Below are 15728 nucleotides of genomic sequence, written 5' to 3'. Positions count from 1 at the left end.
AAACAGCTTCAGACGTAGTTTTATTTCTGTTAAATAAATTAAAAGCACCAAAAGATCTGAAAAGTTGAAAACATGGTGCAGGTGTTTCCTCGCGTACCTTTAAAACGTACCTTAAATTTTATGAATGGACTGTGACAAAACTGAAGACAAAAAGCAGAATGGATCCTCACAGATACATCAGTTGGTACACTGGCATACGACAACACTTCAAAACGGAGGTCATGGATTACACCGATTTCATATTTGACATGATGAGGGGTAGTAAGACAAATTGAATAGATGGCTGTTGTAAAAAATGACAAATTTGAATCACCAGGAACTATTCATTCAGGCCCAAGCTACCTTGGCAAAGCTTGGCTTGATTTAGATCAAGGTCTAGTGTATTGATAGCAAAAAGGCAGAAAAGTGTAGAGCAACTTTAGCCCAACAGGCAATTCTATGAATGCCATCATTGTCAGTGTTGTCTCATTACATCATGTGCTCACATTGTCAACCCTAAATCTTCTGAAGTTCCTAGATCATCTGCATCAGTACATTACAAGACATACTGAGCAAAGGGACATTAATGTCATAAATGTGAATATTTATGTCGACTGGGAAAACTAATGCTTACATCTCTTGGGTAAAACTGTATTAGAGGAAATAAATGTCCTTTACACACAGAGGAGCACTTCCTTATTTCAATAACCATGACACGTTTTGCAACAGCGACTACAGAAAGAAAGAAAGAAAAAAAAAAGTCCTCAGTGGCACAAAAGAGAAAGGTGCACAAAGTCAGGCTGTATCCTGCAGAGTAATGAGCCATGAAATCTTGCACCCAAAAAATGCTGCATCACTTTAAGCAAGTGTAGTATTCATCTGCATCTTGGCATCACAAAGGCCTAAAACGATGAAAAATGAGCGTCGAGATATGGCAGAAGTGAAGCAAAAAGACATGTAAACAAACAGATATTAACAGTACCACCTGATTGACAAACTGTAGACCGATTTGCATCACCATACCGACAGTCAAATACCCATGAAACAGGGAAACAATCACTATTTACACAATTTAAGACAATAAGAACCACAGAGGGTGACTGCACTCGATTCCGGTTGACCAGGAAGTTAGTGTGTTAACAGACTTGTTTTGTAACTCAAGAGGAAATGGCAAAGCGAGATTTAAGGCTCACTGCTAGAGTTACATCAGAACGGCAAACATTCACAACACACATATTTATACAACAGCATGGTAAAAACAAGTATGGAACCAATACAGAGCTGAAATTATTGTAGTAGAAACCAAAAACTGTTCAGATGGTGCATGGAAGAAAAAAAATATATAAATAACAGTTAAAATACAATGAGTATGGTAACAAATATTTCTTAAAGATATCAATAATATTGTCCCCTCAGTTAAAATGGATGATTGTCATTATTTATCTAAAGCTTAAACATTCTTAGTGATATATTTCCATAATTATCCCATGTCATACCATTTAATGCTTTATACTATTATTCAGTCTACTTAAAACTTAAGCAATGTCCTTTTCTTTAGTGTAATTGAGTCTTTCGCTTCTCCATCTACGGATACATAGTGTTTCACATTCATCTCACTCAGTGCTCAGGGGTTGTTTTGGCATGATCACCTACAATAAGAAGTGTCAGCTGAGGATGAGGACGACTCGAGTCTGGAGCCTCGGGGCATTTAGGTCATCAGAAAGTGCATAGGCTTCAGTTCAAACCTCTCTAAGTGCTTTCAAATCCAGTGAGTGGTCATTGTGTGAACAAACTGAAGATATGACACTTGGTAAAACTTGGAAGTCTTGAGTTCCTCCAGCATGAGAGTTCGTGAAACGGTAGGGTGCAAAACAACTGCACTGGTCTCCAATAGATGACAAAATACCACCTAGATCACGTTACAGTGATCCAGGTACGTTGCAAACAGTAGGCCAGGTCGGGAATCAACTGCGTTGCCGTACCGTTGACCTTGGTTACTCCTCGTCTCCTGCCATTAGGAAACCCAGGATGAAGTCAATGGCTTTCTGCCGTTCGTGTGGTGTCTGCCTGCCCATCAGGTTGGGAGGCGGTCGGATGAGTAGGCTGGCAAAGAGTGTAGCTAAAACACAAGACCAGGACAATCAGGTTAAGAGAAACTGATATAGTAACATCATTTATTCTTCTATCAGGTAAAATAAAAACATTTTACGTGTTCCGTACAAACAAGCAGTGAGAAGAAAATTAACATTAAGACGTTCAGGTCACTGTAGCCTGAAAATCTAAGGTAATGAAGAGAGTGAATATTAGGTGCTCCTCCCCACTACTGTATCACCCACAATGCCTTCAAACAGGGTACAACACATTAAAGTAATAATAATAATAATAATAAACTAATGAATTGTCCGCTCTGAAGTCTAAAATAGCATCATATCAGTATATTAAGGGATGGGTACCATTTAGGAAAGTTTGGTTGTAGTTCAAGTTATATTCAAAAGTATTCAATTATTTTGAATACATGACAGGTGCAGTATTATATGAAATACTAAAAATAGTGTAAACAGTGTATTGTTTTATTGTTGAATGTTGTGAACATGGAACATCTGGAACATCTGGTGTTGGCATAGCGGCTTATGGGGATTGATGTAGTTAACCTGATTGTTCTTATCTACCAGAAAATACAACAAAACTATTTACACTACAGTGTTATTTTCCTTCAGACATCGTGCTATGCTGTCCAAATGAGACAGACAGAGTGAGACTGATACACATTCTAAACATGCTCAATGAGCTATAAAGTATAGCAAACATGAATATAGGAGGTATCCATTTCATACCTATGAGGCTGGCTGTTAGGTTGTTGTTGTAAGCGTGCTTGAGAAGCTCCTTCAGAAAGGCCATTAAGTACCGAAACACATTGCGGTGAGCCCGGGGCAACTGGGAGATCAACTGTCAATTGTGAAAGAGCACAGATTAGTCATGTGAATATTGTACACAATATATGACATTAGAAAATCCTGGGATAATGCCGAGCTACAATATAGACTTCTGCACTCTTTTCTTTACAGTTGCATGAAAAAAACATTTGAAAATTGCTCAAGGTAAACAGTGTCTAATTGGCATATCATACAGAAAGTACATGGTATGTTAGTGGGGTTGTATGAGGTGTTTATCCAGTCAGTGAAATAACAGCCGATGGTGGTCTGCACAATCCAAATCAGTTTTTTACGGAGTGGATGATGCTGGCCATCATCTACTATCGCTAACACACTGACTCTGGATAAGTACCACATACAGCCCCACTTCAAGAAATCTGAACTATCCCTTTAAGCCTAGTTACTGCACCTGTTTGCAGAGGCGGCTGTCATGAGCGCATTCTAGGCACCGTTGGTAGAGTTCATAACAAACCACCGGCTCTGGCAAGGCCTCCAAGAAGATCAACAGGGCCTCGGCTACGGAGTGGTTACATCCAGCTATATGTACAGTTAGGGATGGACAAGCAAATATGGAGTGCTATAAATTTAATCAAAATGATCCCGTCAAACTCTGTCCTCCTAACACCACAAGGTCATATGTTTACTAATATTAATATAATTATGATATGGCTAACAATAGTAACCGACCATGACACAACAGGGCCCATGAGTTCATTGAGTTAGTATGAAAGTCTATGTCCTAAGGCTGCTCTAAGGGCCTTTTATTTTATGTGCAGTTTGGCATTTCAGTGATTGCAGGACTGGATCTTGAGGGAACAGCTTCGTTAACAAGGATACAGATCGAGTCGGGGATGCTGGTGTCCAGACAGTCGATGATGCTCTGCAGCTCCTCTTGTAGGCCTGGTGTCTGGAACAAGTCCTCCTGGGAGACAGACAGGGAATATTTAAAAACGTCCCCAGAAGCCTCTGTGCCCAAGCAGTATATGTCTATATCAATGTACTATTATTCAACCACCTGTTACACAACAGGGAGGTTTCTCCAAGCATTTGTGTAGATTACTCCAATTTTAGAAAAAGCAGGTAAACAAGAAAACTGCTTAAAAGTCACAAATACTAATATAACATCACAACAACAACAAGTTAATAATTAGTATTTGATCAGTTGTAGCCTTCTCACCTGATCACAGGATTTGGTGAAGAGATGGTTGACAAGAATCCACACTTCCTTGGGGATCTTTAGAGGTTTGTCCTCAGTACTCGCACCTTCCACCATCAGGAAACTCACCTTTGACTTTTCCTGATGAGAGATAACACAGTCATTATATGTTATACTGAACATTTCTCGCAGTGACATTAGATTACTTCCTGGAATTATATAGCAATATTCTCCCATTTATTCATTCCAAGGGGAAAAAAATTAAATTGAAATCATGCCGAATTCGTGTCTGTGTGATTCAGAGACTTCTAGAGCGACTGCACATGAGACATCTGATCAATTAGTGATGGAGGAGGAGCAGCAGTGAGGTCAGGATTATCCGTGGGGCCTGGAAACTTGAATGAAGGCGAGCCATTTAAAAAAAAAAAAAAAGAAAAAAAAAAGCTGGATATCACATTCCTTTAGTCTCTGCAAATGGATTCCAAGGACTCAAAAGAGAAATCCAAAAATAACCACAGCTAGTGAGGCTGCACAGTAACGCAAACTGGAATGGGCCTTTAAGGGGTATGATGTTAACATGCATTACTAATGTAATATTCTGTAAAATGGTTTAATTCGGGGTATTTTCAGTATGGTTAATCTTCCAGAGGGGATTCAAAACAAAGAAGGCTTTTATATACATTCATGAATTACAACATTTTTAAGAGACCAAGCCTATTTCATATAGTAAGTGGATATCTGTTGACTCATGCTGCGCCACATTTTCAGTGATTAGTGACGAGTTATGAAATGGAAGAGGAGACTTGTCGTTTGGCTACACAGAGTGTTAGAGCTTAGCTGGACAGAGCCTAATACTTCTTCTCATTAGCTTTAATCATGTGTACGACGGAGCTTTGCAGTCAGGTTGACCAGCTGTGAAATGGGATTTAGTGTGTTTGCGTGTGTCTTAAGTTTCATTGGACTGGTGTACCCTGGTGTTCTCAATGGGCCAGGGGTTATTTAATGGGTGACTGATCCATGCACACAGATTATAACTAAGCTGGCATGGTCTGGTCTGTGACTGCCTGTGGCTGTGACAACTGTTGCCCTCGTCAACCTTCAAAAATGTAGAGAGAGTATGAACTGATTCAAATTTCTGATATCAACTTAGTGAAGCATTAAGACTGGAATCAGGGCGAAACAACTACTCTGACTATGGAATACACATATCAAGCTTAATTCATTCATTCATTGCAGCATTTTGGTGTCTGATAAGCCTTCAAACCCATGGATTTGTTCTTTAAGGTTAAAGTTAGAAAGGTTGTAGTCACAATGGGGCGTTTCTTTCATGTCCTCACATGACTGGTTCTAATAATACTTGAATCAGTTTCTATTTACTACATGAGCAATTGAGAAAGGTCAGGAAAGTGTCATCAAGTTGCTGCTTGGTCTTGTAACTAAGATGATATTGACCCTGATTCGTCTCATAGCTGGTCAGTATTGAGTTCATATTTTACCTTTTCCATGTAGCTGTCCTCTCCCTGAGCAAGGAGTCAGCCCACAACCACAGTGAAGAGTTGGAAAGGAATGATCAAGGCAATTAGAGGCGATGAAGGGAAACAAAAGAAGAAAGAACAAAGTCGATAGAAAAGGTATGCATAAACACAGAATCAGAAGATAGATTATGGATCGTTTTTGCATAAATCATTGATCAAATACCCCAGACCAGTAGGAAAATGGAGTAATAGAAATAAAGAGAGTGCTGAATGATAGTATATTCCAATTAAAAAATAGCATTATGGAAACAGACAGAGGAAGACCAGAGTAGTCTATTTATATAAAGCACTAATATGGGTCTAACCTGAGTCAGTTTTCCTGTTCTTTAGGAGCTCCCTTCCTACTTCCTCGTTCCCTTGGCCACTTTTAGCCAGAAATATACAGGTTTAGACATTCTATGTGCTCCAAATATAGTTTTCTCTGTGTCTGACTTAACCCTAAGGGAGTGAACAAGCTCTCACGTGTCCCTGCTCAGGTTTGAGGTGGTGCATAGCTACAGAGTGAGGAGCAGCCATCGTATGAAAATCTGAGCTGAACTGAAGAAATGAATATGTCCCTGTTCACTAAACCCGTCACTTTAAACGGGTCTGACTGGATTTCTCTTTGGCTCACCAGGTCAATTAGTTTGGTGATTGGGATCTCTCTGATGGGCTTTTTCATGCGGCACAGAGTCTCCAGCGAGGTACCAAAGCAGCTGGGCAGGTAGTTGCCAGAGATGGTAATGAAGTAGTCCTTGCCACGGTCCAGATGGAGCACCAGAATGTCCTCTATGGCGTCCTCTCCAGAATTCAGCAACGTGACCGAGTCTTTACTGACGTACACTTCCAGATAGATCTCCAGGGTCTCATCTGGCCAGGATGGTAAGGCAAGGTTTTAATGCACCAATAAAAAAGGGTGGATGATATGATCCTCCATAATAGTCAAAATGACACTATTACATTCGAGAAATGTGGGACATGCAACAGTAAAATATTTTGCTGAAGAAATACAACAAACTATATAATTAATCTCCCTTTTACATTTCAATTTATCTCAAAAATCGATATGATTACAGATCTAAAATTCAAAGTAACAAACCTAAGGACAAACAGACTTACTTGGCTCTAAGAATCCATCGCTTGGCTCTGCACGGAGCCACGGCTTACAATACTGCGAGTCGTTGAGTTTGGGGATGAAGGCAAAGTGACAGGGGACCTGCCCGTCATTGGTTATTAGGAAGCGCTCTTTCTGAAGCTGCCGGAATTTCACATTCCCAAACGCAAACTGAAGCACGGGGAAAAGAGAAGCAACATTAATGAAGGATTCACAGCAGCTTTATCCAACTCATTAACTAGTTACTCTGTTTTCAAGTTAATCACTGATTAGTGCCTGAGATTATATCAATGAGGAAGGAACATAAAACAGTAAGATAACTGCATGTGTATGTGAAGTCTTTATTATTTACCTCTCTCCTGCTCAGAGTTACAGATGGAAGGAAATCATTCTCCATTCTGTCCATCGCCCGAACTATTTCCTCAAACACTTTTTTGTGGCGCTGATCATTTACCACCTTAACCTGTTACAGAAACAAAAACACACAGGTCCTATTTATCAGAATTAATAGCAGAAATGTGCATCTTCAGACCAAAACCAGTCAGTTAAGGGTTTTTTTTTTTTACTTGACATCATGGCTTCTTACCCCTACACTGAAGAGAGCGCTGACAGGTTTGTGGTCACTAGTTTGCAGCTCCATGTGACTCCGGTATTTGAGCTGCTGGACATTGTTGCCTCTCCACAGGATTCTGTCACACCAAGCCGGGACACGGCACTTCCCACTGCAGGAAACAGCCAGGCAGAGGTTATGGTCAGACATACATGCAGTACCGCTGACTCTGTATTAGTTTAATGATAAGGCTGAAAAAAAAACACAGTTTCTAGCAAAATGTAATCAGGATTCCAAAGTAGAAAAACAATTCTCAGGAAAAGTTGGCAAAGCAATACAAATCCAGTTGTAAGCTTGTGTGTTAAATAAGAAAAAGAAGGACATAATACAGGGATGTGTTTTCACCTTGAGTCCCATCGATCCGTTTTGGGGTCGTACTTGTATGTAGGAAGGAAGTTGATCTCTCCCTCCATGAAGTCTGTGAAGGCTCTCTTCGTCTGCCTCTGAATGTTCAACTACACAAAAAAAGTGGCAAAATTTCAAAGTATTATTCGGGGAAAGAGTCAAAACAGAATATTTTGCACTACATCCTTTTATATTTATATCCATATCTTCAGCATCTATACAATTGCTGCTAAACTGCTAATAATACTTTTTGTTCTTGTACTTATTTTCATACATTTATACCTTTCGTTTTTAGTATATATTTGTATTCTTTACTAGTATTTTCTATTTGAGGTCACTGTGTAAAGGGATACTGCAGAATAACAATTTCATGCTCAGTGTGTTTCTACTGTGTGGATGACAATAAAAAATCTTGAAAATTTGAATTACTGTATAGTAACTAATGCTGAAATAAAAACTACCAAAAGAGGGGAACTGTAGCTAATTATAGAAACAGAAGCAAAGATATTTCTCAAACCTGTGCTAATAGAATGGTTTTTAAAGTTAAAAGTGAGTAAATGTTATGGTAAGTTTCTTTCAACAGTGTCTTACCTGATCAACCTCCTGAAGCTTTTTTAGCTCATTCTGAGAGATGTGCTGTTTGACCTCAGCAGAATCGTACATGAACAGACGATAGTTTAAATCCCCGAGCCAGATTACTACACTGAAACACAAACAGAGACAACGCAAGCTTACAATAACAGAATTACAGCAGCAATGTTGTAGCGAATATGATTATGCATACAAACACTGAAATCCTGTCAAAGAGAATTATCTGCAGAATGAATTTAGTAGTATTGCAGAATGCTGGAAATGTGCATCATTTTTTGTTATATGTAAAATCAACAAGCAAAAGCAAGAATTGTGAATAAGACATCAAGCTCACAATACAAACAAAACAAATGATTGTAAAAATCTAACTTTTCACATTAATTCAATGTTCTCTGGACATGAAAGGCTGAGGAACTCACTCATGCTTGACGATACTGAGAGGGGGGTGGTCCAGTAAGTGGAAGGTCATGCGAGCGCAGATGTCTTTGTAGTCCTGGTTTCGGCGTTCAAAGTCTTCTACGTGTGCTGCTAGATGGGAGTTGACGATGCAAAAACTAGTGTTGTGGAACACAAACCTCACTGCCACACCTCCTTTGTTCCCCTACAAAAAACGATAGGTAAAAAAAATCTGGTTGTTAAAACAGCCCATTGTTATGATTTAAGCAAATAACATGCTTACTATTAAATAAACAAACAGAAGTACAGAATAATGTGAATACAGTAATCAGGGAAAAACCCATTACCATGTACAAATATAGGTGTGAACAAACCATTTTTCCCATGATCCCTGTCCCCACGTGCTCTGCAGCAACTTCTTTTATGTGATTCTTGTGTATCTTTTTGACAAAGACCACAAGCATCATCCCAACTAAACGTATGATTCGGACCTGTTGACATAGAAAAAAACACACACACGTATTTACAATTTATTCCTCAACATGGCAAGACACAATTGTCCATCAGTATTAATTCATGGTAAATAGTTAACTGTTCAAACATGCTTAAGAATTGCACGGAAATGCCTCCTTTCTGGGATAGTAAATTCTGTTCTGTGCATGTAGGAGAAGCTCAAGACTGATTTACACAATCAATGGCTGACTATTACAGATGATATCCTATTGATGAATAGGAATTACTTGCTCGTCCCTTCAGGCTCTGTTTACATTTAAGTATAAAAAGCTGCTTTTACAAACTGTTTTCATTTCAACTCACTCATTTACGGTATTTCACTACTGGGGGTATTTCACTACTCACCCTCTTGTACTTTGCTTTTCGGTGCAAGCTCCTCTCCATAGCTTCCACCCACAGCTGCTCCTTGGACGAGTCCATGTAAAAGAAAGCTTCAGTGCTCAAGTCCAGTTCTTGAAATCTAGTCCCAAACCAAAGTCACCATATTATTGGATGTTATTGAAGCAAGAGGACAATAACTTTACGGTTAGAAAAAGTGCTGCATGATATACTGTTCACTGACCCCAGGGCATAAATATCCGGAGGGTCCGTGTCGGAGCAGAGCCACGGCTCAAGGCTGCTGTCTGGAGCCTGGCCGTTCACATTCCACGTACCTGTGAAAAACCTAAACAACACAGTGCACAGTGTAGGGTTAAAGTATACATCTAGAGTACTTTAGTTTTCTATATCAACAAATCAAAACTATCAATACACAAAATGAAGAATCTCCTCTCACCTGAAGGTTTGGATGTCCACATACTCATTCTCCTTCTTACCCAGGCGGCGTTTGATGAGGTATTCTCTTTGTCCTGCCTGGCTGGAGAACATTGCCTGTCTCATGGTGTTGGTGGTGGGGCTCTCGGACCAAGACGTTGGCCTATCCATGCGGTCAAACCCTAACCTAAAACTACTATAATGGAAAAATGGAAGTATTATTTACACCTGGAAATATTCTGGAGAGCTCCCACTTTGGGTTAATGAGCACCAAGTAATACAATCAGCTCTAACCAACGAACTTCATTCCAGCAGTTTCCAATGTTTCCAGGAAACCTGACATGGTGTCATGAAAGGATAACTTACTCTGGTTTGGAATTGTCTTTGGACTGTAGAGACACAGCTCTGTCTTTAGGGACAGGTGGAGGAGGCAGAGGAGTGGATGGAGTGTAGGAGGCTTTGCGAGGAGGTAGAGGGGGAACTGGAGGAGGCTCCCGAGCAGCAACGATGCGATTCTGCTGGTTTTTCTTTTCCTCCACTTTGACAGCGTGATTGAAGTTGTCCTCAAAGCCAAAGTCTGCGGCAAGTGATTGAACTGGATCTTCAGAAACAGAAAGTTGCAAAAGCAGAGAATTGAATCTAACAGCAATAGAAGCTAATTTGGAAGACAACAATTTGGGCTCCGTTTTCAAAGTAGGTACCAATCTGCATGTTTTCTTAACTGCTGTATTTTTCTAAATATAAAACACAGTGTATCCATACCTGTGTTAGTCTGATCTGTTGACCTGACGTTGTTGAGGATGTTATGAGGCAGTGCACTGGTAGATTTGGGTGGGTTGACTCCAGAGCCCACAGAGTTAGCAGTCTTGTTTGCTCTTTGTGGTGGGATGGGAACAGGACCTCTCAGGGCCGTTGGTGCAAGGGGCTCCATTGCTTTGGGTTTTTTGACTTTGGATTCAACTGAGAAAATAAAACAGCATTGTCAGAAGTAAGCAGACAACGCTCCACACTCAGGAGTTATTTCTAAAACAAAAATAAACAATAAAAAGGTGCAGCAGCTTGCTCAAGATAGAAGCCATTTTCCTCTCATTAAACCAACACCCAGAAGAGCAATGTTATTATTAAAGGAAGTAGAGTATACCAGCTGACATGTGGCATTTTGATAACAAGACTGAAGAGGACACAGTTCTTCCGTAGCACTGCTGATTACTATAGGATGTTACAATTATCAACAAGTAAATGAAATGACAGCAACAGTGAAACAAGACAAATAGCTTCTGTGTATAGAAATAATAACAACTCAATTAGGGCCTTCAAACTCTATTATCTCTCCAAGGTTTTGGTTCTAACTATCGGAGCCTTTGTAGAGTCCTATAATATAATACACACCAGTCTGTCAATGTATACAACTTAACAACATGATATATGGTGATTTATTCATAAGTGGCTTAAAAATATGTAAGAATGAAAGCGTTATGATTTCGGCACCGTTAAAAGGTCAATCTGATTTTAAAAAATGGCAGCCAACTGATTTGCTCCACCAGTGTGTGGGTGGCAAGTATACACAGTAAAATCAGGGAACGGTGTAATCCACCCATGGTGAATAAATGATAGATGAGTGATTAAATAATTTATCGGCCAACTGCTTTAGACTACTGACAAGAGTAGCGCCTTACCTTGTTGCTGAGCGCTCTTCAATTGGGTTAAAAAAGTCTGAGTCCTTTCATCATCCTGGAGTTCCAACAGCAAATCTGGAGCTCCTTCTCCTTTGAGTCGTATCCTAACGCAGGCTGGAGAGGGGTACAGAAAAAGAGACACACATGTTGACATCTTTGGACTTTGCAAGCACATTGGACTGTCTAGAAAACAAAGAAAAGTGATTTAATTGTGAACCGACTCCGCATTCTTTCAGACAGCCCTGGAAACCCATGACCAGCGCCTGCTACTAAATAAAGGACCTTTGGCTAAAGGCATGCTCTAAAAATGGGGCTGTGTTGCCATGTTTTAGCTTGCTTTTGTTCCCAGAATACAGGCCTATTATATTCTTACCCGGCCACTTGAAGGACCAAAACAACATATTTTCTGCATAATCTCTGCTTAAAAACAAAGCACAAAAGAGGAATGACTTTAATCTGAGAAGAAGTAAACCGTACTTACATGCTACTGAAAGGTTAATAAGAAGAGCCTCTTCAGCCTCTGCAATGAAAGAGGAAAGAGAGCTTAAACGGTGCCCATGCAGTTCAAAGGTGTAAACCAGGGGTGATATTAGTTCAACAGGCTCAAGTTGTCATTGGCTGATTTTCAAATTTCGTCTTCCCAGTGCAAAGGAAACGCTTCCTGGACTTACACTTTTACAACACTGTGACGTGAGCCAGATTAAAGATTAACAGCATGTTGCGCTACTATGGTTAAAGAATGTGAGGTGACGGTCATCTTTATAAACATGCTTGCTCTATTGGACAGGAATCACAAACATATTTGATGCATAAAAATAGTTTGTAGCAGTTAGCTATTTAAAAATATCCAAAACAATGTTGTGAATTTGATATTAAGAACATATTAAGACACATACCTCGCACAATTTCAAAATGACCATTGATGGGTATGGAGAGCTGAGCCACTGGACGAGAAACAACAGCATCAGGGGTGGCCAAAACACCCAACCTGATGAGAACAGCACAGAGTCCCACTTAACATCAGCCCGGTGATGTTTTAATATAATTTAATAATTTCTCTTTTATTTTTTTAACAGCCAACAGTCAATATCTTGCAATTAAAAAAAGTATTTTGTGATGCAAAATGGGTCGATTCACAATTAGGATTAGATTATAGTCATGAAATGTTTAAACTGTGAAGATTTAGTCTGAAATGCACATGCACACATGCAAAAGTTTGTCTAATTTGCAGCCCAGTTGCTTTAGTTGAATCAGCAAACAATTAACCAACAAACAATCTGCATCAATCAAGCCTTGTTGATGTCCAGTGTTGCATCCTGGTGCACAGTCATAGTAGCAAAGCTTTAAATAATCACCATGACTACATTCAAATCTGTGATGTGGGTTAATGTGGGCGAGGTCATATTTCACTCTCTAACAATGGCTGACTAACTGCCAGGGTCAACACAGCTCACTGCCCACACTTCCCTTCCACTTCACAATAACTCGGATTACTGCTGAAGAGAGGAAAAAGATAGTCAGCCCTGCTGTGTCATAGGAACTCACAGTCACCCCCTCTGATGTCGAAAGTTACATGATTATCAACGTAATACAAAACACCTTATAAAACGGTAGCTTTTAATTAAATATGCATGTTGCTGTGGAACTTATGGCAGGTTTTAATTTGAGACTTTCAGACGTGTTGCTTCAACTCACTGTTTTACTTAAACCCTGACAGCACCTGATCTCCAAGAGTCTTCAGTGTGTCAGTGTGTGTGTGTGTGTGTGTGTGTGTGTGTGTGTGTGTGTGTGTGTTTTCAACACAGTAAGCTGAGGCCAGAGCTCGGGTGCCCATGTGAGTCTCATTGCAGTTGAGGACTAAGTGGAGGAATTCTGCATAATTGATAGTGAGCTGACCGCTGGTCGAGGTAATCGCGTTCTCCCTCACTCTAGTCGTCGCATGCTACAATCTGCTACAAACACAAACAACACTGATTGTGTAACACACCCACTACTTTCCCTTTCACGTAACACTGAACCAAATCACTACAACTCCGTCCTGTAGACCAGTTACATGCAGCAACACATTCAGCAAGAAACCTTGAACATTTTTGTGACTATTGCATAAGGTTCTGTGTTTGAACAGGTATTCTGTGTAACACAAGAAAAAAATAGCCTTTACACCTCAACATACATTATGTGTTGTTTTGTGGCCTGTTTGTTTTTAGCCAGTACAACAGTATAATCATCCCTGTATAATGCCATCTGCTAGGATATATTTTCATTCATTCATATTGAGAGCTGCTTTGAAACCTGTGGCATCTAACCACTACCTGACAAAACACATGGATTTTCAGTCATCAGGTGCTCTGATATACTTACATAAACTCTCCCCTGCGCTCAATTAGTGACAGTAGTCTGGGCTCCTTCTGGCCAGCCCTCAGCTCCTGAACTTTCACAGTGTGAGCATCACAATCAAGGAATCATTTTGACTAAGAGTGAGAGAGACGCTTGGACATCACAAGCAGTCAGTTGTTATTTTTAATTAACAGCAGACAGAAAGACCTCAACCATCGTGTTAGGCGTGTACGTGAGTGGGGTTAGATTGAAGATACCCAGAGGTGATCCTCTCTGTTAAAAGAAGCCATGCTTATCGATGTGACAAATGAACAAAAAAAGAAGAGAGTGGCAAAGTTAGTAGTTAGTCAACGTAAGTTAAAAGGGCTAACGTAATTTTTGTTTTGACTGGTCATATTCTCGTGGTTAGTCGTGAACTGAATTGTTTAGCTATACCACAACCAGGTGAATAAACCAAGTTAACACCTAACGTGACCTAACGTGTCTAAACATAGCGTTATCTGGTTATTGAATGGCAAACGTTCACTGACGTGACCTGACGTTACAGCTAGCGTTAGAGCTATTAGAGCATACTGCTACCAAAAAAAAACACAACATACACAGACACACAGAGAGAAAAAAAAAGGGTTGTAACTTAATTCAAAAAGGATATTCCCAAGCATTCCTCGTCGCATATCCCCAAAGAGGACTCCATTCTTACCGATATGTGATAACTAGCTATGTATCACCGGCTAGCGACTCGTGTTGGTCCGGTCCGGACGCGGAGAGGGAGAAAGTTAAATCCCCGCCCGGTGCGGCAGCGGCGGCCTTCCGGGATGACAGCTGTTCGGCGGCTGGTTGCTAATGCTAAGCGCTTGTTAGCCAGCTGTGGACGTTGGTGCCGGATGTGGGCACAAATCTTCAACAGAGACGAGAAGTCACACTATACCGGTCAGTGGACACCATTTTTCACAAAACCGAAGTATCCGGCTTCTCTTCCGTGTCGGATCAGCGGACTGGGCAGTCTACATGGCCGGTGGGTTGTGGCTGATATTTAAGCTAGCTAGTTTGCGAGGCGGACTCCTTTCTCCTGTCCCCCTCTTCCTTCCTTAGTTATTCGGCTTCATCGCCTTGATTTCCAGCGGCGGTTGGCAGAACCTACGAGGCACATAACGCCACCTTCCGCCTCGGAGTGTGGACCGGAGCTCCCGTCTACCGCGAGAGAAAATATGCAGCGTCATCATGTGGCAAATTCATAATTATTTATACATCATAATTTTACTCTAAATCAGTGTGTCTTCTTTCAGGGAGTTTTTGGATAAACTTGACACCCGGGAGGGATGTAGATTAACCCATAATGAAAATAATAATTAGTTGCAGTCCTATAGAAGTTATTAATGCTTTTACCTAAAATAAACAATTTCCAATTGATTGTCTGTAAATCCGTTAATCTGCCAACCATTTCAGCCATACTTGCATATTTTCATATGTTTTGTGTGCAAGAATCCTAAATTTATAAATTAAACAATTTAATGTAGTGCACAATGCTGTGACAGGTTTACCCTGGATTACTGTGCATTAGTTCTTTTCAGTTGCTCTTTATGAAACATCAGGCATCACTGATCAGACCACACTTCTCACTAGAATAATCTTTATTATTTAGAATTACCCAATTTGTAAAATACAGTGTAATATATTTTAATATTTAACATTGTTATACAGTTATACAGTCACATTTAACATTTATTTAAAACAAATCCTCTGATTGTAATTAATCTAGCACATTAGGACTCTGTGTATTTTACTCCTTATTGTTTAGAGTCTTTAGAGTC

The 15728-nt window shown here is 40.1% G+C and overlaps 1 protein-coding gene across 2 annotated transcripts; it reads right to left on the bottom strand.

Annotated features, from left to right (window-relative positions):
- Positions 1-3: 3 nt before the first annotated feature.
- Positions 4-15017, bottom strand: ocrl (OCRL inositol polyphosphate-5-phosphatase). 2 transcript variants are annotated; one of them, XM_084009193.1, is made up of 24 exons: positions 14570-15017; positions 13942-14021; positions 12477-12568; positions 12062-12100; positions 11581-11694; positions 10667-10864; positions 10271-10505; positions 9927-10100; positions 9714-9815; positions 9497-9611; positions 9013-9129; positions 8662-8843; positions 8243-8354; positions 7652-7761; positions 7283-7418; positions 7049-7159; positions 6702-6867; positions 6217-6452; positions 5565-5588; positions 4090-4209; positions 3750-3834; positions 3322-3449; positions 2814-2925; positions 4-2098 (listed from the first exon to the last, which is right to left on the bottom strand). In XM_084009193.1, exons 1-24 carry the CDS (start codon positions 14609-14611, stop codon positions 1974-1976), a joined length of 2955 nt encoding a protein of 984 aa, XP_083865319.1. In that variant the 5' UTR covers positions 14612-15017; the 3' UTR covers positions 4-1973. The 2 variants fall into 2 exon arrangements, with proteins under 2 accessions (XP_083865319.1, XP_083865320.1); XM_084009194.1 differs by lacking the exon at positions 5565-5588.
- Positions 15018-15728: the final 711 nt, after the last annotated feature.

Source organism: Eutrigla gurnardus, assembly GCF_963514095.1.
Source record: "Eutrigla gurnardus genome assembly, chromosome: 5".
Taxonomy (NCBI): domain Eukaryota; kingdom Metazoa; phylum Chordata; class Actinopteri; order Perciformes; family Triglidae; genus Eutrigla; species Eutrigla gurnardus.
Note: the sequence above shows the minus strand (reverse complement) of the source record. Positions and strands in the feature narration are given on the sequence as shown.